Below are 24,062 nucleotides of genomic sequence, written 5' to 3' on the forward strand. Positions count from 1 at the left end.
ATAGCAGTAAGTTCAATCTGATCCTGAGAGTGTTTTAATTAGGTGTCTTTACACTATGTGAATCTTTACAGTGTGTAGAGCACCTCTGAGAGTAAGCAAGCTCCAGTCTATTTTGTCTCCTTTTTATTTTCATTTTTATACAAAAATAAAGTTTGACATAGTTACATCAATAGGAGAAAACTGCGCTCTGCACTCGTGAAACAACAATCATAAGGATTTAAAATTCATTGCTGTTTGCAATAGCAATGTTATTTTGCCTTTCTTTAAATATCACCAGCACCAAATTGCTGAGCTTGAAATTCCTGAAAGTCCTCTGGGATTGTGTCTGAAAACAGAAAAATAAGCAGAAGTTTAGTCTCTTCAAACAAAACCAAGGAACACTTAAGAAATTAATGACTTATCCAACCACATTATTTTTTAAAATGAAGATAACTTTCACCTACATATTAAGAGTGAATATTTTCAGTGTTAGCCTCTACACTGGTAAAAACAGTGACGGGTGAGCAAGACAGTGAGTGCTCCAATGCAAGCCTCTAGTGGAATACTATCAATTAACAAATCTATTTCCACTTGAAAACTTCAGGCTTCCACTTTTACATTTGTGTTAATGAACACTGAACAAAAAGGAGGAAAAAGAAATATTTGTCTTGCTCTGTATGCCAGACTGGATTGGTACTGCCCACTTCTCTATTTCTCATATATCCTAATTCAACTTCCCCTGTCATGGCTCTTCGTGCTACAAGTGGGGACAGAAGCATTAACCCAGGACCAACAGTAGTTGGAAAAAAAGCTGTGAAATTGGCAAAGGGAGATGGATATAGGTCAATGTCACATAAACAGCTACAATTTCTGTTTTAATGTAGAATTTGAAGAATCTCTTTGCCAGTGCCCAGGACACTTCACCTGGACTGGAGAGAGTCACAGCCATGAAGCTGAACTACCAGACCTTGACTTTGCTTTGATTATTTCCAGTCTGGCCCAGGATAGGTAACTCTAGACTAAAAAAAGGGAAATAACTCTATAACCACATACAGTGTGGAAAACAAGTGGCAAGGCCTTTGTTGTTTTTTTTTTCTACTGTTGTTTTGATGACTTTTTGGAGAAGTTCTTGAGAAGCTACTCTGAAAAGGATTCCTGGGAACTCAGAGATTTTCTTGAGTGGGTTTTAGTGAATCACTGCAACACTTGCAGCAGAGCCAGTGCCTGCCATGACTGAGCACTAACCCCTACAAGGGAAGCAGGCTCAGAGGAGGAGGGCAGGGATGAGGTACTCAGGAATGGTGTAGGATGGAACTCATTAACCACATCTGTGCAAAGAGAGCTGACAAAGGGTGAGCTTTGAGATAAGCAGCGGTAGCCCTTAATTAGACCAGGTGCAAAGGTTTCCTCCTGACTTGATCAAAAGAATGTGAATGGCTCCCTGAGATTAGCCAGGCCAGAAGGGGGAAGCCCCATTAAGAGTATAGAACCTCAGCAACTAGCAAAGGAATTTCAAGGAGAGCAACAGGCTTGTGCTGGCTTCAACTTACTTACTCCTTCCTGGTGTGTGGGGCTGCCCAGCATCCTGCTGCTGAGCATACTGTAGAAACCAGTAGCAGACATCCAAGGGGTAGTGGGGTGAGCTGTATGTCTACGCTTGGATCGTGTTTCACTATAGTGCTGGATCAAACTAGATCAGAAATCCTGCATAATATCAAATATCTTTAAAGCCAGCCTTCATACTGAATGATATTTAATATTACTCTGTGTGTGCCGTATCTACAGGAGTCTGGTCAGAGGGTGCTGGACTCTGACACCTGCTCCTTGCCAGGGAAGCCCGTGGCCACTGTGGCAGCTTTGAAACATGCTCTCTGGGAAACCCTGTACTGTTTGGGATTCACAGCAAGTAACTTTTACTTGTAAACAACTTTTCCTTCTTTAGAAGATCCCCTGTTTAACCATTTTTCTCAAGTGTCAGTCTGTAAGTACCAAGTGCCCGAGAACTAAGGTCTAACAGTGACAGATGCTGCGGAGTTGGGGCCCATCCCTGTAGTATCTGTGTTCGCTGCAGACCTGGGTTTCTGGATCCACAGAAGCCAAACAGGGAAACAATTCCAACTTGGTGAGTAACTTACTTTCCTATGGCTGCCTCAGTCAGACAGGGGTTGATGTGGGAGGAGAGAGAAGTCTCTCCAGCTCTCTCTAGTGGAACTGCTGCTGTGGCAGAAACAGCTGGATGTGATCAGTCTGTGTGAGGTATCAAGGTTTAATGCACTTTATACAGTGGAGGATCAGGGCTAAGCTGTGGGGCTCTCATCCCAACTGGAGACAGCCAGTGTATTTCTACAGAGCTGGAGCAGGATTTCTCTTCATGTACAGAACATCTTATGATCTTGTCCTCCTACAGGCAAGAGCAACAGGCAAGTACACAAGCGATGCAGACTCCTGCTGGCTGATCCCCCCCTGTATCTCCAGAGTTGTTTTCACCTTGTACTCAGCAGTCAGGACATCCTACATGCCTGATGTCCTCAGTATATGGCACATACACAACTCCCACACCAGCGCTAGCTTTTGTCGGTTGCTTTTAAATAACATTGCTAATTCTGTGCTGACAGCTATACTACTTAGCTGGCACGGTCCCTGCAGCAGTGACTGCTCGGGGAGCAGCAGCACTGAGGTGTTAGTTCCCCTCTGGCTGGGTTCACTGCACTGCTGATGTTAGGGGAGGTGTTTCACAGCTGCAAATAACTCATAAAGTAAAAGCCCAGGGCAGGATGCACGATGGCTCAATCCAGCAGCCACAGTACCAGTTCTCCGCTGCCACTCACTAGCTAAAATGCCGTAAGAGAAACATTACCATTGCAGCGGTATTTCAGGTTGGACCAAATTATGTTTTCCTGAGAGAAGCAGAAAACTCCAAGCCGCCCTCCACGCATAGTGGTGTTTATAGTGACACCAGAGTCTGCCACTAGGTCAGAGCCTTCATAAAATCTTGCCCTTAAAAAAAACACAGGCAAACAGAATGGATGTCAAGTCATTTCTGAGGCTGCAATATTTATGAGTTGTTTCATCATCTGTTTTGCTTCTAGCCTGGGACATGCTGTCCTCCCACACCTAGCACTGGGGCAAAAAACAGTTATCTCCGTTGGAGGTTGGGAATTGGAGTGCATTGCTGCACTCTGGCAAGAGCTGGGGAAAAAAAAAAGCTTCCTTTTTTCCCCCTTTTCTTATTGTTGCTTTGTTTCTAAATACATCTCACAAGAGCTTTGGACTGTTTTTTCCTGTTCTCGGGGTTTAAGTCTTCCACAGCTGATAACTTGGGGGGAAAGGAGAATCAGATTATATCAGCTGAAGAAGACCAGATAGAGCCTGTCTCACACAGTTTGAAGCTAAACTTTGTGTATTTACAAACAATTTGGAGTCTTAAAGCTGCTCCCTTGACTGTGAGATATCTCTTAAAAAAAATGTAAGATTGATTCTAGGAACAAGTTTTGATGATCTGGCACGTTAGAAGTGTCAGAAAATCCCCAAATACATAGTTGCACACTGTCCAATTCCCAGCATGTGTCGGGGAGTGAGGGCTTGAGTAGGACCATGCTGGAGCCAGCAGGGCTCTCCTTGTACTGGCTGCCCCCAGTCCTCAGCCTCTCTGTACAGGAGGATGCTGAGGCTGAGGGGGCTCGTGTTGAAGGAGAGCACTGTGCTGTCAGGAGCTGCTCTCATGCAGGAAAGCAAGGGGTGGTGAGAGGAAAGAAAGCTCCTATGTCGCTCTCTAAATAGGAAGAAAAACAATTCCTGTTATGTTCCTGAATTCACTTCCTGACTTGCTGAGATGGTTCAAAAGTGTCTGCACAATGAATGAAACTTGTTGTCTTTCAAAATTCCAGGAGAGTGACTTTTCCTGACTCAAGTGCCTTTTCCCTTGAAGCATCAGAAGAGTTTTGCTAGAAATGTTATAGTCTGCAACAACTAGTGTAAACAGGCTGCAGTGAGATGTGGGTGGCCTGACTGCCTTTAGGTTGAAAGATTTCACAATGCTGATGATCACCTTCTTCTAGGGAGCCTGCAGCCACATGCAGATGTTTGCTTGCAAAGCAGCGTTACAAGCCGCTTGATTTAAAGAAAAGCTGCAACCCTTAATCTATTCATTACTGTCCTGAGGCAAGGATGGAAAAATTGACAGTAGAAACATGCTTAATCTATTCCGTAATTAAGTCAAACTCACTCTAACAACCCGGGAAGATAATCTAGGATGCTCTGGAACAAAAAAAGTGGAATTATTATACCACCTAGGTACCATAGCTGAAATGCAGGGTGGTTATTTCCTGAGGATGAGAATTTCCTGAGAAATCTCTGTATTTCTGTTCTTAGCCCTCTCTGAAATATTACAAGATTGCAAAACCTGGGCTGATGATGCCAATGCAGTTTATTTTTTTTGCATTTTGCAGTGCTTAGCAGTAGCTTGAAAAAGTGAAAAGTGGTCTTGGGAAGAAAGGAATTCCAGGTGGAACTTCACAAGTCTAACCTGTCACGGGACTTCCTCACTGCAAAGCCCTGGCATAGTATAAATTCTCATCTTATTATCTAAATGAGGGGTTGAGAAGCAATAGGTGAGTTAGGAGTGTATATTACTCACCTTCTGTATGCTGTTCTCTCTTACCTGATGTACCCTATTTGGGGTCTGTGCTGCAAGAACCAGCGGTAGGAGACTTTGTCTTTCCATCCTACGTTTCGGGGGTCCTTCCAGAGCAACCTGACCTGATCGTTGGTGTCCCCCGTGTGCCAGAGGGAGTTGCGGAGGTGCTCTCCAGGACCTGTCTTTGATTTCACAGCCTGCAGAAATACAGTTGTTTTCCACTACTGACCATAGGGAAATGCTGCTTTCAGGAGCCTGCAGAAACACCCTCCTTCCTGCTCCCAAGCTCGTACCTGCTCTTCTCCAAGTGCAGCCACTGCTTGCATGGAGAAGCAACTGCCTTTAGTTGTTCTCCGAATAGCTGGCACCAAGAAGAAACAGGCTGCCTGGGCAGGTCATGGATGAGAGCAGAGGTTTCCCCGCAGTGAGACCAGCTTTGGCAGCAGTGCACTACTGCTAATCAACAAGGTACATTAAATCATAGAATCACAGAATAATTCTGGTTGGAAAAGAGCTTCAAGATCATTACATCCACCCATAAAGCTATCACCATCATTGCCTGCTAAACCATAGCCCTAAGTGCCTCAAATCAGTATGTTTCCTTCTGCATTTCCAAAGCTCTGTTTAAATTATCTTTTGACCACTTACAGCCAGGCCCTAATCAGAGCAGTGACTAAATGCCCCAGCTGGCAATGAAGTTCCTTAAAGCACCATGCCACAAGCCCTCGGGTGCAGGCAGCCAAGGGCAGCGCTGGCTGGAGGGCTGGTGCGCATGGGGTACATGGCACGGTCAGGGTGCTGCAGGCAGTACTTTCAGCTGGATGCCAGGCTCTGCAATGGCTCTGAAGGGTGTCGCTTGCCAGTACGTCTGCTCTGTCTGCTTCCACATCACCACGTAAAAGCTAGAGCTATCTTGATAGCCAAATATAAAGCCAGCACAGTCATCATCTGTCACCATGTTCACATGAAAAGTGCCTTCAAAGTCAACGCCATTAAAAGCTGTGTAACCTGAGGAAACACACGTGTTAAAAACAAGCCAGAAGAGATGTGGTCACATGCTAAAAGCTGCTCTGCTTAAAACCTGAATTGCAGAAGCAGGATACGTACCAACAGCAAGGCCAGGGTCACTGTTCATAGTCTGCACAATCTCCCTGCCCTGTAAAAGTAAATGCAGGGTGGTTAATGAGCACGAGTGTGGAGGTGTGAAGAGCTGCACTGGCTCTGCCTGGCAGCTTCTCCTGGCCTCCCTCTGGCACTCCTGTCATCCCCCTCCTCCTTTTGTTCATAAAGTGTCTATAACACTTGTAGTGCTGGATTTAAATGAGAACTATAATCAAATTCTAATGTTCAGCTGCTTGTGTGCACAGAGTTGGGAAGAACTTTTCCCATTGCAGAACTGGCCAGAGGTATTCTGATACTTTGTCCTCAATCCTCCAGTTCTTCTCTAGAAATCATAGAAACTAGCCAGAATTGGAGATGGAACTGAAAAGAAGGGGGAAAGGGGTTTGTTTTGTTCTTAAGTCCTGATACAATTTTATTCACAGACTTCATAATTTATTTGCCTGTGAGGAGTGGGTTAAGGCAAGCACATACAGCTCAGCTGACTTGGCAGAGACTTTGGCAATGGGAGTGAATTGCCCATTCCTTGTGCCTCAGAACACATTAGTCTCCTGAAGTTTAAAATGTGTTTGCGTAAATAACAGTTATTGGTCTCCAACTAGGAGCGGATGCTCTGCTACACAACAGGTTCAAGTGTCACGCTTTAGGAAAGACTCATGAGATTGCATTTGCTGCAGGGATATCTCAGTAGGTGATATGAAGGTCTCATGTTTGCCCTCTAAGCAGCTGCAAGATCTGCCCTGAATGAGTCTTCCTGCCTGTAATTATTTTAGTTCATTAATGATGCAGCATCAAGTTGTCATGCCCTTAGAAAGAATTCCTTCATTATAGCTCCTGCAAAACAGTCAGAAAACTTTCAGTGAACTATTTCACTTGCTTGCTAGAGGTCCAGCAACAATACAGAGACAGTAGTAATGTTTTTTCAATTTATTTTTCTCAGACAGTAAGAAGGACAAAAGTGTTTGTTTGTTTGTTTGTTTGTTTTTTTATTACCTTGTTCAGAACCATCCAGTTGGGATCAATCTGTGCATCCCCCTCTGGGTCCAGCACCACTGTCTGATAGGCCCTAAAATCTGTCAAGGCGATCTTTGCGTTCTCAGGGCAAACATCAATCCGATCAATTACTGTGTCCTGGTCAAAGTCAGACTCGCAGACATCCCCAATGTCATCACCTGAATGCATCAGAGAAGAGAGAGCAAGTTTGGGGAGCAGCAAGAAGATACATCAAGCTTGGACACTGGATTGGAGTGTCCAAGGAGTCTCAGACTCACTGCAAGTAGTGTCTGGGGAGGGGACCCCCCCCCCCCCCCAAGGAGCTCTGCCTTGGCCAAAAGGGCCCCTGTGTGCTGGGGTTCATCCTGGGAGAGGTGCCATGGAGGAGCACACCATGCATATGGTGTCTGCACCAGGGCCCAGTGCACCTTTAACAGCTGGGGAAGATGGTAGGGTGTAAGCACCAAAATGGCTCCTGCAGACCCAGCTCACCATTATTGTCTTCCTGCCCTGGGTTGGGGACCAGCCTGCAGTTGTCAGGGCCTGGGGGCAAGAGGTCAGGAACGCCATCATTGTCATCATCATCATCACATTCATCACCCAACCTGTCCTTATCCGTGTCCAGCTGGGAGCTGTTAATGACCGTGGGGCAGTTGTCTGTGCCGTCCTGGTGCCTGCCCCCATCGCTGCAAGCAGAGGCACAAAGAACACCACGTACCAACATCTGCTCCTGGATGAGAGAAAGCTCTCAAGGACCTGAGCGAGAAATGCAACAGGAACAACCCTGCAATCTGTCACCAGGCTGTGGACTGTCAGGGTCAGGGCACTTGGTGGCATTTGGAATCCAGCAAGAAGCCATGGGACAAACAGAAGCCACAACAATAAGATGACAAGAACATGATGACTAGGCCTGGAGCGATAAAAGTGAGTGAGGTCAGGAAAAGAAAATAAGCAGTGCAGTGTCCCCAAGCAACAGGCAGCCTGGAGACGTGGGAAGGCTTGCAAATAGGCGCCCCTCATCCTCCACGCTGCGCACAAACATATGGGAGAATCTAAGTGAGCGACTGATGTCAGTCTTGTTTAAAATAAGCATCGCTTTCACCCTCCTGCAGCCTGAAATTTGTGGAATTGATTTTCCACAGGGGAGCCATGCAGCCCCTGGCACCTCGCTCACACTGGGATCCAGCAGCAGAGTGAAGGAGCAGAAAGCTTGCGACTTCCTCCTTAGAGCCAGGAATTGCAAGGAATGGGCACCCTGGCTGCAGGAAAGGATTTGGGAAGGGCAGCTGCACCCTTTCTCTGTCCCTTGGCTTTTAGACACAACTTGTTGGTTTCAATAGATTTTTTTTTTCTTTAAACCTAAGAGCCATGGTGCTCCTGTTGCATTTCTTAGATTCTGCGTGCACTAGCTTTACTGGACATGATTCCCCATGAGAGGTGCTTGTAGCTGTGGTTATACCAGCCTCTTCTCCCTGCTCAACAAAGGTGCTGTAATTTTAGTTTGCAGCTGCTAACGCCTACAAATTCCTGCAGGAAAATGCAGCAAGGACCAGGCACATGCACCTATTGCAAGGCTCATGTCAGGGAGGGCTCCAGGGTTTCTACCATATGCACATTAGTTCGCTTTGAGGAAAAAGAAAATGCACCCTTTTTCAAACAGGAAGAACCAAGACCCTGACCACCTAACAGTAAAACAGTTGCCAAACCCTGGGGGCGGCAGCAAGGCCTAGGAATGGCCAGTGTGGAGGAGGAGGAAGCAAGCACTCACGGACCTGGACCATGGCACCGCCAATGTCCGCAGCAGCTGAACCTCGGCGTCAGCACAGGATTTAGCACTTCCCTTTCCTCTGCTTCGGCGAGGAGCATGGGGGAGGACCTGCCATCCCCCAGAGCTGGCTGTGCAGAGGGGCTTCTGTCACGAGGCTCTGAGCGCGCATGAACATGGGGATACAGGCGAAAGGCTCTGCTGCTCCACTGCCACAACACGGCTTATAAACAATAACATCATCTTTGAAGTAACAAATCCACCAGGAGGTACTGACACTAAATCCAGCCTAGATTAGCTTGTCCGGCCGTCGTGCGGCTATCAGGAGCTGCGCATCGCATACCTGTCCTGATTGGTGTCGCACGAGTCTCCGACCAGGTCGTTGTCAACGTCCAACTGCAAAAGAAAATGGAGAAAATTCCAGCACCAGCTGCTGAAGCATCTGTTAAAATGTCAGTACTGAAACAAATCACAATCAGATCAAACACAAATAAAGTAAAACATTTAAAAAAAGGAAAACACATCCTCTTGTCTGCATCATCCAACACGTCAGTTTTATTTAAGAAAAAACAGACTAGGGATAAACAGGGTTAATCTAGACTGGAGCAGATCAAGCAACGCGAGAGAATGAGTATTGCCTCCAATACTGGAGGAAAACACCTCTCAAATGAACCTAGTCAAGGTTCATTTCTTGAGAGGCTTTAAAAATGTACTGTGTTTCTACAAGTAAGCTTCCCCCATTTTTTGTTAGTGACAAAGGGTTTAATCAGAGTTGTAAACATATGTGAACTTTCCCTGATGTCTCACCTAAAAACAGTAGAAGTTTTGCTAAATAAGAACATCAGGATTTGATCCTTATGAAAGAAATACCAGTGTCCCACCATCATGTAGGGTCTGGCCCTGGACCCTGAGGGCTTGGAGCAACCCAGCAACCCACCTTTTAGAGCATCATGGGCAAGAGATTGATGTAGGAGAGGGGCTAACAACAACCCAGCGTACGAGAAGATACCTGGCAGCTCCCTCTTCCAATATCAGCAGCTTTCAAAGCTCTATATAAGCTTCCTAAATACCCGCTGTCAAAAGTCAAGCACTGTGTCTGCACTGACTACCTTGTCCTCGTGCATCTTTTTTGAATCTCAACAATCCTTCTCACTAAACGAGGATATTTTTTCATGCTGCTGGCTAACCTGGTTTGGGTTGCTGATGGTAGGGCAGCTGTCACAGACATCACCAACACCATCATTATCCTTGTCCTCCTGGTCTGGGTTGGGGATCCTCTAACAATTATCCAAAAGGTTCTTAATACCTAAGAAAAAATGGATTGGATGTTAGTTAAAAACAACTTCCTTTATTCGCCATTGTGTAACATAAATAGAGAAAGTAAAGATGCTATTCCTTTTCTGCAACTGCTTTATTCTGCAATGACATTATAGCCTGTACAGCCAATCTTTCTTATCTATTCATTATTAGAAATTAGGAGTATCTTACTGAAGAACAGTTGTCCTGTTCAACCCAACATGTACTTCATTAACTACACACACTTTAGCTTCTTCTCTGTGTCAGTTTACAGGATGGCACATTCCACCTTCATCACTTCAGCTGTGATTTTAAGACTTCTTTTAAGCCTCCTCCAGCAATGAAAATAACAGACTACATAGCTGGGGCATAACAGACAACAGCTGGGACGCTCAGAAACTCTGGGACATGTTTGAACCTTTAAGGAATCACAGAATCACAGAATGATTAAGGTTGGAAGGGACCTCTAGAGATCATCTAGTCCAACCCCCCTGCTCCAGCAGGGACACCCAGAGCACACGGCACAGGGTGGCGTCCAGGCGGCTTTGGAAGATCTCCAGGGAAGGAGACTGCACAGCCTCTCTGGGCAGCCTGTTCCAGGGCTCTGGCACCCTCACAGGAAAGAAGTTCTTCCTCACATGGAGGTGGAACTGCCTGTGTTTCAACTTGCACCCGTTACCCCTCGTCCTGTCACTGGCCACCACGGAGAAGAGCCTGGCCCCATCCTCCCTACAATCACCCCTCAGGTACTTGAACATGTTGATCAAGTCTCCTCTCAGCTCTTCTCCAGACTAAACAGGCCCAGCTCACTCAGTCTTTCCTCATATGATAGATGCTCCAGTCCCTTCATCATCTTTGTGGCCCTATGCTGGACCCTCTCTAGAAGCTCCACGTCCTTCTTGTCCTGGGGAGCCCAGAACTGCCCCCACTACTCCAGGTGCGGCCTCACCAGAGCTGAGCAGAGGGGCAGGATCCCCTCCCTCGCCCTGCTGGCAATGCTCCTCCTCATGCAGGCCAAGAGCCTGTTGGCCTTCTTGGCCATGAGGGCACACTGCTGCCTCATGGGCAACCTGTTGTCAGCCAGGGCTCCCAAATCCCTCTCCGCAGAGCTGCTTTCCAGCAGCTCAACCCCTAGTCTGTACTGGTGCCTGGAGTTACTCCTCCCCAGGTGCGGGACCCTGCACTCGTCCTTGTTGAACCTCATGAGGTTCCTCTCTGCCCAACTCTCCATCCTGTCCAGGTCTTGGTGAAGCCTTGCTGAAGTCGAGGTAGACAACGTCCACGGCTCTCCCATCGTCCATCCAGCCGGTCACCTCATTGTAGAAGGCTATCAGGTTCGTCAGGCACGACTTCCCCTTGGTGAATCCATGCTGACTGCTCCTGATCACCTTCTTTTCCTTGACATGCCTAGAGATGGTCTCTAGGATGAGCTGCTCCATCACCTTTCCAGGGACGGAGGTGAGGCTGACCTGCCTGCAGTTTCCCGGCTCCTCCCTCTTGCCCTTTTTGAAGACTGGAGTGACGTTGGTTTCTTCCAGTCCCCCGGCACCTCCCCACCCTCCATGATCTCTCGAAGATGATGGAGAGCGGCTGAGCAGTGACCCCCTGCCAGTTCCCTCAGCGCTCTTGGGTGCATCCCATCCGAGCCCATAAATGGCATTACTGAATACCCTTAACTTATACAAGAAACATTCAGTGTATCTGTATAAAGTATATGGTGCTTCAGAGGAGGCTAAAAGATATATACAGATATATAAGATATATAGAGATATGTAATAATCTAATTACGATTACACCAACCAGAAGTCTCATGCAGGAAGGGAATGTGTTATATGACACTTAGCAGCTGGTGAAAGTTTCCTAACAGACAGCTCAGTATGGGCAAGTTTCACAAACACCACAAAAACTGTAAAGAATTACAAACCATCTCCATCCATGTCATCATCACAAGCATCTCCTTTCCCGTCACCATCAGTGTCCCGCTGGTCATTATTCAGGATATTGCAACAGTTGTCACAAGCATCTCCAAAGATATCCTGGTCGCTATTTCTCTGATTAACATTGGGAGTAAAGACACAGTTATCCTGCAAGAGACACAGACCCAGGTCAGGTATGAGCTGGGCTCTGAATCCTTCATTTTTTAACTTCAGAGGATTTATATAAGCCTTGTATTTACTGCTATTTTCAGGGAAAAGCAGCAGCAATTTGCAAGCAGTTTGACATTTTATGTGAATGTTAGCTCTGGACTAGTTTTCAGTGGTTCCCTCAAATATCTGCTTTCAACCATTCCATGGGAATATTAAATGCAAACATCCAGTATGACAAGGCTTTACCTATAACTTTCTTTTGGGGTTCTCATTTCAGATAGGCACATGTAAGCAACCTCTAGGGAAGCCCTGGTTGCCTTCATGGTCTGTCTCAAGGGCTGCAGTCCAGGGCCCTGACAGCTCCTCAAGAGGCTCTTGATGAAAGGTGGTTGCCCCCTCCTGGTAGAGACTTGAACCAAAGTTGAAACACTTTGAAAATGGTATCTCATGATGCAAAAAGTCCTACTGTTTTGTCAACTAAAGTGCTACTGACCCATAGGACCATCAAGAGGCACAGGGAGATCTATTTCTCAGTGATGTGAGTGTGTTTCCCCCACCAGCACACCCACATCCTCATCCTGCCATGCACACGCAGCGAGAGGTATAACAGGGCCTGGCAAATTCACTGCAGTTACTTGATTGCTCTGGGGGATTTAACATCTTAGACAATATAATGCAGTCAACTGCTCCAAGCTGCCAGAATTTTTGTCTCAATGGCAAACTACCCCAGAACAGACCTTCCTTGACTGCTGGCCTGCCCTAGCTCCACATGGACGTCCTTATTCCAAACAGAACATCCCTCTTGCCTTCCCTGGAAGTATGGTAAGCAATACCACACAAATATTTTGGTGTGAAATAACAGTGAAGAGTGAAAGCAAAAGAGTTTTTATAATCTGAATTTTTGCTCCAATATACTCTACAGAGTTATCCTCACAAGCAGAGCTCTTTTTCTGGAAGAACCTGATCCAAAGCTTCTGAAGTTATTGCTAAGACAGGCACGAATTTCTACAGGATTTGCATCCCTCACTCAGTGTGCCATCTGGGCACTCGGTTCTTTAAACAGAACGATGCTAACTTAAGTAATGTTCTTAAGGACCAAGCTATGGGAGACTGTGACAGAAGAGCACAAGACGATGTCTTGTAGAAGGTGTGTGTTCTACAAACAAGCTGTATTTGAGAAAATAAAATTCAAAGCACAAATATAAATAAAGGAACATTCACGGGTGGGATTAAAGTGAGGATTTTGGTGAGGAATTTTCTTTTTAGGTCTCATAACAGTTAGCCTGGATTTACAGAGGTACTAACAATAATGAATATGGGATAATCATTGGCAAATGGCAGCAGATAAGATTTTGAAATCACTGCCTACTGCAATAACACAAGATCCTTCTGTTTACCCAGTCCCCCAGGCCCCAAGATGGATGCCCAGGTCTACACAGCACCTGCTCATTGGGAATTCCATCTCCATCTGCATCTTCATCACAGGCATCTCCAATTCCATCACCATCGGCATCTTCTTGTCCAGAATTTGGGACAAATCTGCAATTGTCCTAGATAAGAGAAACAAAACAAAACAGGTTTAACTGAATACTATCATGTTTTGAATTACTTTTTCCATTATTGTTTTCACTAAATAACCAAATGAAATGATATTTTTTCAGAAGAATTCAATAACTTGAAAAAAAAGATGAAAACATTTTTATTCATGCTTTTTCTGTTCTGTTCTTTCTTCATATGCTCTACATGTTTCTTCTTTTTTTTTCTTCCCTCCTCCATGTTATTATGGGATTAAGAAAGAACTTCTTACCTTTCTGCAGTTTTCAGCAGAGCATGAGAGTTCTTCATTAGGGTAGCCATCAATGTCGATATCTTTTCCACAAATAAAACCATCACCAGCCCAGCCGATGCCACACTAACAATAAAACACCATGTTAGTATTACCAAAAGGTAATGGTCACTTCAGCAACACTCAAGATGGACCATGGGTCTTGAAAAACAGTAATACGTAAAAGGCTCCAAAGGATATTGAAGTACAGTGAAGTTCCCCTTGCAAGCTGAAAAAAATCCCCCTTACAAGCTGGAAAGACTAAGGAATATGCTTCAGTCAGACTCTTATAATGAATGTTCACATGCCCTTTGTGCTCCTCTGCTCCTAGGACTGGAAAGCACGGCACAGTCTACTACAGTCAGGAATCTCTGGTCCTGCTTTGCAGGGAGGTTGGCATTTATTTCAGCAAGCAAATGAGAGCACTGTGGATATGCAGACTGGATCCCTCATCACAGCTATGGAGCTGAATGTGCTCTGAGCAGCAGCACATCAGGAGAGGAATTTGCTCATGTAATGCTCTCCATGCAGTGACACTAGACGGTCCTTTCTGAGGAAACTACAGAAGGGGCTAAAAAGGCCCTTCCCCGCCAAAATAGTTGCACAGACACTAGCAACCACTCATTTAGACATACTGCAAGAAAAAAATGCAACGCAGACTTAGCTCAGTTATTTTTGTAGTCAAGTTGGACCAGTATTCAGTTAAAAAACACAAACTATACTAATAAAATGACCACAAAGACTTGCTCAGTTGCAGCCTTCTAAAGTCCAGCTCTCACTGCAAATGCATGGATGAATTTAGCAACTTACCATACATGTCACTTCACCTCGCCTCTCCTCAATACACCGGGCATGGACACTGCACGGATTGAGGGCTTGACTTCTGCAGCTCCTCACGGCCTGGCACCCCCTGGTTTGGTCTCCTATGTAGCCTGACTTGCATTGCCCACACTGGTAAGAGCCCTGTAAGAATAAAAAGTTACAAGCCAGTCTTTTAACTGGATTTATTTTTAAAACAAACGTGAATAAATTTCATGCCACACTGCTTACACTGTGCAAGCACAATTTTCCATCCATTAAGGCCCCTTGCCCTGCAAACAGACTTTTCTTTCCACATACCATTCAGGTTTAGTTCCCACAGCACGTGCTGGAAAATATACTCAACTCATGCCTGTGGATACCGGGTGCCAAAACTTTGTGTAAACTCATCAGCAGCACCTGCTTAGTCAGATCAGCATAGCCAAACAAGCAAAGCTGTGTGGGTGCTCCTATTTCAGGCTAAAACAGATTCCATCTCTATCTTAGCTCAGCTGGGGACTGAGTGAAAGAGTGGAACTATGCATTATTTTTGTACCACATTTAAATTCTGTGCTATCTGTACACTTTTAGTCTGAAAGTGAAGATATACAGGTGACTGAATAGCAAAATGATCACTGGGCCATCCCAAAGGTATGGCCTATATGAAACATAATGGTCTGTGCACTTTCTCCTAATTGAAGCCAGGCTAAAATCTTCAGGAGCATGCTGAATTTGCTCAATATATTCTCTTTTGTGCATTAAATAGCCTTTAAGGCAGTGCTTCCTGACCTAACAATTTGTAAAGGAAGCAAAGAACAAAAAAATCATAGAATCATAGAATCATAGAATGCTTAAGGTTGGAAGGGACCTCTAGAGGTCATCTAGTCCAACCCCTCTGCACGCTGCTCTGTTTTGTCAGCTAGCTGACTTCCGAATATCCAGAGACCACCAGCCTTCAGAAGAGGGCTAGCCTTGCAATAGGTACAATATATGATAGAAATCTTCTAGACATGTAAATAAATTCATTAATTAAATTTAAAAATAAAAAAGGAAAAATGCAGTGAGCCGTGAAAACAGCCCCTAGAAAGACAAGGCCATGAGCAAGGAAAGCATGCCACGTGGAACCACACTGGTGGCCTCCAAGATACCCAGCTGCAGAAAGGACCATCTTTACACCTGTAGGTTATTTTTATCCTTTTTTTCTTGTTATGAATAGAGCCTTCTTTATGCAACCATCATGCTACTGTAGCAGAACAGTATTTGACAGGGGGATAAGTTACATGAAAGGTCAAAATTGCTTCATAGCATTAAAATGGTCATAGGCCCCCTCCACAGGACTGTACCACTGAATCAGAAAGTGGCTGAGGTTGGCAAGGTCCCCTGGAGCACATCGCTCAGGACTGTGTCCAGATGGATTTTGATCATCATCAAGGAAGGAGGCTCCACATCCTCTCTGGGCAACCTCTTCCGGGGCTCAGTCGCACATAATATCCTTCAAACTAGTTTTAGTTCTGCAGTGCTTGTTTTACTCGATTATCAACCAGGTCTATAGGTATTAAATGTGTTGTACCAATTGTAGCTCTTCTGCTCATTGTATCATATAGAGCGATATCTGGTACTGTCTTCATCAGATACTCTAATGAAGTGAAGATACTGCTCCTACAAAAGGGCACCCACAAGATCAGCTTGCTGCAGTGATTCCTACATGGCTAGAGACAAGGGGAAGTAAAGTTCAAATCTTTCAGAGGAGGTTCCTTCCCATAATATGCTCATAAATGCACATAAGTGGAGGGTGAACAGGGAATTCCTAGGGTTCTTCAGAGAAAGAGATAAGAATACAGCTAAGTGTACATGTTAATGACAAATTATTATTGACTATTTTATTCTTATTCATGAAAAGGAGATTCTTTGATTTAGACAGAGCCAACAGATTACGTTATTTAGCTCTTGAATCAGACACACAAATACAATCCTATCCTCCTAGAATTTTAAACTGATATTTTTTTTTAATGCCACAAATGAAGAGGGGCTTACCAACATGTTCACACAATGGGAATTGGGAACACAGAGTCCATCTCCATCATTTTGACATTCATCAATGTCTAAGCAGACCTAGCAATAAAACAAAACAACCTATAATAAAAACTAAGTCAACTTGGATCTAAGTTTCAAGAAAAGCCACCAAAGTTTAGATTCAAAGAGGAGTCATAACCTCTCCTGAAACCACTCTAAGAATGGCACAGATATACCCACAGACTTAACTTTTGGATGGTTCTCCAGACCCACAAGCCAACCCTGAAGAGACACAGTCTGATAGTGTCAAAATGTCAAACTTAGGATGGGTTTCTGGTTCACCCACAAGAATTGAGAACTATGTTCCCATTGCAGAGCTATACAGGAAAATTGATAAAAACTGTAGTAAAACAGAGCTTTTTGATCAAACTCTTCCTCTTCCTAGGTCAGAAGCAGTTTATCGAAATCAATAAAGCTTCTCTCTAAAATTGATCAGATGTGCCTCTGTAGATAATGACATTTTTTTTCTGTCTTCATCCTAATCCTGTATATTAGGCAGTTAATACTCTCATTAAAGCCAAGCAAACACAACAATCAGCAGTAACAATCTAAGCTCTGCCTAACTGCACAAGGCAGCTGTGTAGTGTCTGAAATACAAATAAAATGTACAAATAACCCCCTGCCCCTCACACTGGAGATTGCTGCAAGGATGCTGCCACTTACCTGCTTATTGTTCTTGGTGTAGCTGAGTCCTACCTCTTGCACCGTCTGTCCTGTATATCCTGGGGGACAAGTGTCGCATTGGAAACCTGGAGCAGTGTTCACACAATGCACTCCAGGGAAGCAAGGGTTGTAACGGCACTGCAAGGACAAGGATCGAATGGAGCACATGTTGATGCTTCAGTAACAGCCACTGACTATGTGCAGAGACCTCTCATGTCTCTGGGACCTTGAATTTGCTGAGGCAATGCTACATGCAAATGTCTGTATGTCCTCTGTCCAGAGCTGGTCTGCACAGAAAACACTCTCAGGTATATTTGACCTCATGGATATTAATGGACACATATAATCTTGCACAATAGCCTGCAGCAGTGCCTCAAGCCAGACAGACAGGGATGTGCCTGTAGTACCCACACATAGGCCAGAGGACCACAGACAACCCTCAGCACTTCTCCCAAAATGCCACATACCTACCCCATCACCCTTGGGCTGAAGATGCTGCTCACTTCACTGCCTAATGTGATTTCACAGAATGTTGTGGCCCATTTCTGTGACCATGGGACTCTATTTGAGGATCACCAGCTAGTGGGGAAAGATGAGAACCACCTCAGCAAGAGGGGCACGCGTGTCTCTGCCAAAAGGTTGGCCAGCCTGGTTAGGAGGGCTTTAAACTAAGCATGAAGGGGGACGGGGAATGTTACATGGACAGGGCGATCAGTACCACACAGCAAAAGTCAGATGGCATCCAGCAGGAGTATGCTAGTGGGGAAAGGACATGATTATAGAGGGTCCTCTTTCACCCCTCCTGGGAAACCTGCAGGCTCAATTACTTTCCTGAAATGCCTGTACACCAATGCGTGAAGCATGAGGAATAAGCAGGATGAACTAAAGCTCTGTGTGAGGTCCCAGCGTCATGATCTCATTGGAATCACAGAGACAGGGTGGGACAGCGCACACGACTGGAGTGCTGTGATGAAAGGCTATGTGCTCTTTAGGAAGGACAGGCTGGGAAGGCAAGGTGGTGGAGTTGCTCTTTATGTGAGAGAGCAACTGGAATGCATGGAGCTCAACCTGGGGGTGGAGGATGAGCGAGTTGAGAGCTTGTGGTTAAGGGTTAAAGGGCAGGCTAATGTGGGAGACACTGTGGTGGGTGTCTGCTACAGGCCACCTGACCAGGATGAGGAGATTGATGAGGCCTTCTATAGTCAGCTGAATGTTGCCTCACAGTCATAGGCCCTGGTTCTCATGGGGGACTTCAACTACCCCGACATCAACTGGAAGGACAACACAGCCAGGCACAAGCAGTCCTGGAGGTTCCTGCAGAGCGTCGACAATAACTTTTTGACGCAGGTTGTGGAGGAGCCAACGAGGAGAGGTGGGCTACTGGACCTCATGCTAACAAATAGAGAGGGACTTGTAGGAGATGTGAAGGTGTGGGGGCGGGGGGGGGGTAGGGGTAGGGGTAGCGGTAGGGGTAGGGGTAGCGGTAGGGGTAGCGGTAGCGGTAGGGGTAGGGGTAGCGGTAGCGGTAGCCTTGGCTGCAGTGACCATGAGATGGTGGAGTTCAGGATCCAACGAGGAAGAAGCAGGGCTGTAAGTAGCCTTGCACCCATGGACTTCAGGAGGGCCAACTTTAGCCTCTTCAGAGACCTCCTCGGAAGAATCCCATGGGCTAGAGCTGTAGAAGGTAGGGGGGGGGGGCAAGAGAGCTGGTCAGTATTCAAGCAGCCCTTCCTCCACGTTCTGCACCAGGAGCGGTGTGTCCCTTTGAGTAAGAAGTCAGGCAGAGGGGGCAGGAGGCCTGCATGGATGAGCAAGGAGCTGCTGGCAAAACTCAAACAGAAAAAGGCACTATACAGAAAGTGGAAAAAAGGACAGGCTCCTTGGGAGGAATATAGGAATGTTGTCAGGGAATGCAGGGATGTGACAAGGAAAGCTAAGGCACAATTGGAATGAAATCTGGCAAGGGATGTTAAAAATAACAAGAGGAGCTTTTTCAAATATATCAATGGTAAAAGGAAGATTAGGTAAAACGTGGGTCCGCTGGTGAACGGGGTGGGTACCCTGGTTACGAATAACACAGGAAAAAGCAGAGCCACTGAATGCCGCCTTCGCTTCAGTGTTTACCAAGGGCAGCCCTCTGGAAACCCAGACCCTGGAAACCAGAAAAGGTGCCTGGAGATAGGAAGACCTGCCCTGGGTAGAGGAAGATTGGGCCAGAGAGGACCTAGGGAAAGTTGACATCCACAAATCCATGGGCCCTGACGGGATGTACCTGAGTGTGCTGCGGGAGCTGGCGGATGTTATTGCTCGGCCTCTCTCTATCATCTTTGAGAGGTCCTGGACAACAGGGGAGGTGCCAGAGGACTGGAAGAAAGCCAATGATGTCACGCCAGTCTTCAAAAATGGCAAGGAGGAGGACCCAGGCAACTACAGGCCAGTCAGCCTCACCTCCATCCCTGGAAAAGTCATGGAGCAGCTCATCCTGGCTGTTGTCTCCAAACATGTGGAGGACAAGTAGGTGCTCAGGAGTAGTCAGCATGAGTTCACCAAGGGGAAATCTTGCTTGACTAACCTGATAGCCTTCTATGATGGAATGACCAGCTGGGCAGATGTCATCTATCTGGATTTCAGCAAGGCTTTTGACACCATCCCTCACAGCATCCTCCTGGGCAAGCTCCAGCAGGGTGGGTTAGATGAGTGGATGATGAGGTGGATTAGGAACTGGCTGGATGGCAGGGCCCAGAGGGTGGTGATCAGTGGTGCAGAGTCCAGTTGGAGGCCTGTAGTTAGCTGTGTCCCCCAGGGGTCAGTCCTCGGCCCAGTCTTGTCCAATTTATTCATCAATAACCTGGATGAAGGTACAGAGTGCTCCCTCAGCAAGTTTGCTGATGATACGAAGCTGGGAGGAGTAGCTGATACCCCAGAGGGCTGTGCTGCCATCCAGAGGGATCTGGACAGACCGGACCACTGGGCGGTGAGAAACCTCATGCAATTCAACAAGGCCAAGTGCAAGATCCTGCACCTGGGGAGGAATAACCCCAGATACCAGTACAGGCTGGGGACTGACCTTCTGGAGAGCAGCTCTGCAGAGAGGGACCTGGGCGTCATGGTGGACGACAAGGTGACCATGAGGCAGCAGTGTGGCCTCGTGGCCAGGAAGGCCAATGGGATCCTGGGGTGCATTAAGAAGAGCGTCTCCAGCAGGTCGAGGGAGGTGATCCTGCCCCTCTACTCAGCCCTGGTGAGGCCACATCTGGAGTGTTGTGTCCAGTTCTGGGCTCCACAGTACAAGAGGGATGTGGAGCTGCTGGAGAGAGTCCAGCGCAGGGCCACAAGGATGATCAGGGGCCTGGAGCATCTGCCCTATGAGGAGAGACTGAGGGAGCTGGGCCTGTTCAGCCTGGAGAAGAGAAGGCTGAGAGGGGACCTGATCAGTGTATATAAATACCTTAAGGGAGGGAGTGAGGAGGATGCAACTGGTCTCTTTTCAGTGGTGGCCACCCACAGAACTAGAGGTAATGGCCACAAACTGAAACACCAGAAGTTCCACAGTTTTGGCCAAACTTCCTTGCCCTTTCCAAGGTCAGCTCAGCTCTGCCACCCGCTGCAGCGGTGGGGACATGAAGCCCACACACCTCTAGGAGCAGAGCCTGGCTGCTCAGACAGACCCAGCGTTACCACAGCTCGGCTTCCACTTGCTTTCTTGCAGTGGTACCCTGAGCAGAGTTGCCCCCACACTGACAACAGCAGTGACGTGTGGCCCAATGCTCTTGTCTCAGCTGCCTCCGACTCCTTGTTTCGTATCCTCACCTCCAGCTGTGACACCTTCTGATGCAGCAGACACAGCTCATGCCACATGAGGCAAAATAAAAGATATCACCTACATCTCAGGAAGCTGCAACATCCAACCTCAGTTCTCCCCTCTGTGTACTCCACAGATGGGTTTAAGTTGGACATATCATGCCTAGCTGATGACACTTTTTGTCATAGACCTTTAAGGTTAAGCTGAAAGTACAGCAGCTGTAAGGGGTGAGCAGAGGACTGGTCTCCACGGCTGGTTCAGGAGCACTACCATTTAAAGAAACAAACTCCATATCAACAGGAAAGGCTCCCACAGGTCAGCCCATAACAGCAGATACTCTTTAAAATCCTAAAAGCTCTAAACTCCTTTAAGTAGCTTCTCAGCTCACTGGGCTATTCCAAATTTTCACCCACATAACTTCCACAAAGTTGCAGCAACAGCAGAATAGAGGGGTGGAATCACATCAGAATATTCACTGTATAAGCAGTCAGCAAATGCTGAAGCCACCAAGCATTAGCAACACATTGCTATGTACGAAACCAGATGGTTTTCAGCTTTTTTTTTTTTTTTTCTTTTTTGTTCTGCAAAAGTCACTGTTTTACCTCATTGATATCTGAGCATGAAACTCCATTGCCTGTGAAGCCTTCAGGGCAGGGGCCTCACTGAAATCCCTCAGTTGTCTCCGTGCACCTGACCCCTCTGAAGCAGGAATTGGCTTCGCATTTGGGTTTAGAGCACCTAGGAGGTGTCGTTGGAAAATTCACTATTCCCAAACCTGTAACACAGAAAGAACAGCCGTTTTAATGATTAAAAGAAACATCCATCATGGCTTTCAGCTGGCAAGCATTCCGCAGAGCACCCCATGGTGCTGCTTGGCAGGGATCCTGTTTCTGCCCCGCATGCTGTGAGGCTGCAGGAACTACCAGCTGTGCTGGGCCTCAGGAGACTTCATGCTGGAAGTCTCACATGGCTTGACAAGCTCCAGACAGTGGAAATTAAGCCTGTTTCATTAGGGCTGCTTGCTGCTCTTGACTACACATGGCAGCCCTCCCGCTAGGTTTGTCCCAGCACAGACCTGCTGCTGGGCAGGGGAGTGACACTGTGAAAGCTGGGGAGCTCAGAAGGCCAAAAGGATCCCCAAGAGCTGAAGTTTCACGGTACAGGGCACTGTGCAAGCTTAATCAGCAACACTACCTCTTCATATGAAAAAGAGTGCCACAATTCCACAAGAGCAACATCTGACCTAAGGGGAGCAAAGCAACTGCAGTTAGCAGCAGGCAGGATGCACAGCAGGACAGGCAGTACAACTGCTTCAGATACACAGAAGCCAGCCTGGGGAAAAGCAACATTTCTCAAGACTCTGGCTGGTGCTGAACCTTGCTACTGATGCATGGGTTACATCTTTGCAAGATTTAAAGACATTTTCTTTGGCACTTGCACAGGAAGCTTAGTCTTGCCAGTTGTGTAGGAGGGCCATGCAGGGGTGTTCCGGAAGGTATTTATTCCTTCCGCTTAGGTAAAAGATAGCCACTGTTTCATTTGGATCCTAATGCTGTTAACCAATGACTACCTGCTCAGAAGCAGACTATTTTCAGGTGATACCCATGGGATCTTCCTCAGCTTGAAAATACCAACCATTCTAGAATGGGATGCTTGCCTTATCCTTCCACTACAACTGGTGCTGAGACTGCAGGGTGAGTTGGCGCTGCATTGTTTAAAGTGTTTTATCCCCCAGTAGGTGACTGTCAGGGGTATAGAAACTGAAAGCTTTTTACCCAGGTGAAATCTATCTTAAAGTTGTGACATATACATCTAGAATTTTAGACATATTTTTTAAAAAGTACTCTTCAGAATCCAAATAAATCTCATGTGATCAGAATTAGTTTTAAAGTAACTGCCTATCGCATCCAGTTGCCTTTTACAGGCAATACAGGAATACTCACCACATGCTTGGCACTCAGCTATGGTATTTCTCAGAAAAGTTGTTTCCTTGACCTTCAGGATATAGAAAACAGACATTATTTGGATACAGGCAGCTCCCAGTTTGCACCTGGCTGCCAGAAGAACCATTATCTTTTTTCCCCCAAGACGCCACTCAAACCATGTAACATATGTACTACATCTTGAAATGATACACTCTTCATAATCCATAAAAGTAAGCTCAGCTATGTCATAATTCAGTTCATCCTTCATCAGAAGGACCTTTAAGAATGACACGTTTAACTAAAGGCATGTGCCAACAAGTCCTGCTCTGAGACCCAACAACAACTAGTACAAATTTATTTCAGTTCTATGCAACAGATCTACCTCCATCTATCAACAGACTATGTCAGCTGCTGTAGCTCTTCTCCACGAAGCCAGGTGGCCCTGGTCCTAGGCTGCCAGCAGAGACCCCGTGTTAAGGTGCGCCTTCACGGCCCCCCGCTGGTGACCCCAAGGATATTAGAGCTCACAATGTTAATTGATACAGGGGCAGATGTAACGTGCATACCAGAAAGCAACTGGCCGGCCACCTGGCCGGCATCCCCAGCGGGCTTGCTAGATGGGGTGGGGGGAACAACGGACGCGCGATGCAGTGCTGTGCCTCTGGCGTGTGAATTAGAGGACCCGGGAAGGCCCCCCATGCAAGCGATTGTCCGCCCATTCATAGTGACAATACAGGAATCCCTAATCGGGCGTGACGTATTGGCTCAACTCGGCATTCGCCTGACAAATTTAGCGTAGGGGCCACTGCTTACCTGCTGAGCCCTAACAAGGCCATTCCCTTGAAATGGAAAACAGAGGAGCCGGTGTGGGTAGAGCAGTGGCCCTTAACTCAAGAGAAGCTGGTGGCCGCACGGGCCATTATACAACGCGAATTGGATCAAGGACATTTAGAGCCGAGCCTGAGCCCATGGAATACGCCTATCTTTGTCATTCTAAAGAAGGATAAAAGTAAGTTTAGATTGCTACACGACTTAAGAGAGGTAAATAAGAGAATGAAGGACATGGGGGCTCTTCAGCCGGGGCTTCCACTACCCGCGGCG

General features: G+C 46.5%; 1 protein-coding gene across 1 annotated transcript; it reads right to left on the bottom strand.

Moving 5' to 3' along the window:
- Nucleotides 1-255: 255 nt before the first annotated feature.
- On the bottom strand, nucleotides 256-23,070 carry LOC104565799 (thrombospondin-4-like). The gene is given in 17 exon segments (XM_088531393.1): nucleotides 256-325; nucleotides 2,837-2,976; nucleotides 4,640-4,812; nucleotides 5,427-5,623; nucleotides 5,723-5,771; nucleotides 6,728-6,906; nucleotides 7,220-7,413; nucleotides 8,836-8,888; nucleotides 9,680-9,798; nucleotides 11,713-11,872; nucleotides 13,318-13,425; nucleotides 13,683-13,787; nucleotides 14,511-14,663; nucleotides 16,533-16,610; nucleotides 17,235-17,372; nucleotides 21,639-21,811; nucleotides 22,980-23,070. Coding segments are annotated over 17 exon segments (2,157 nt in total). The 5' UTR covers nucleotides 23,056-23,070; the 3' UTR covers nucleotides 256-263.
- Between the last annotated feature and the right edge of the window lie 992 nt (nucleotides 23,071-24,062).

Source organism: Tinamus guttatus, unplaced genomic scaffold (genome assembly GCF_059628265.1).
Source record: "Tinamus guttatus ecotype Peru unplaced genomic scaffold, ASM5962826v1 Tinamus_guttatus_pri_ptg000415l, whole genome shotgun sequence".
Lineage (NCBI taxonomy): Eukaryota > Metazoa > Chordata > Aves > Tinamiformes > Tinamidae > Tinamus > Tinamus guttatus.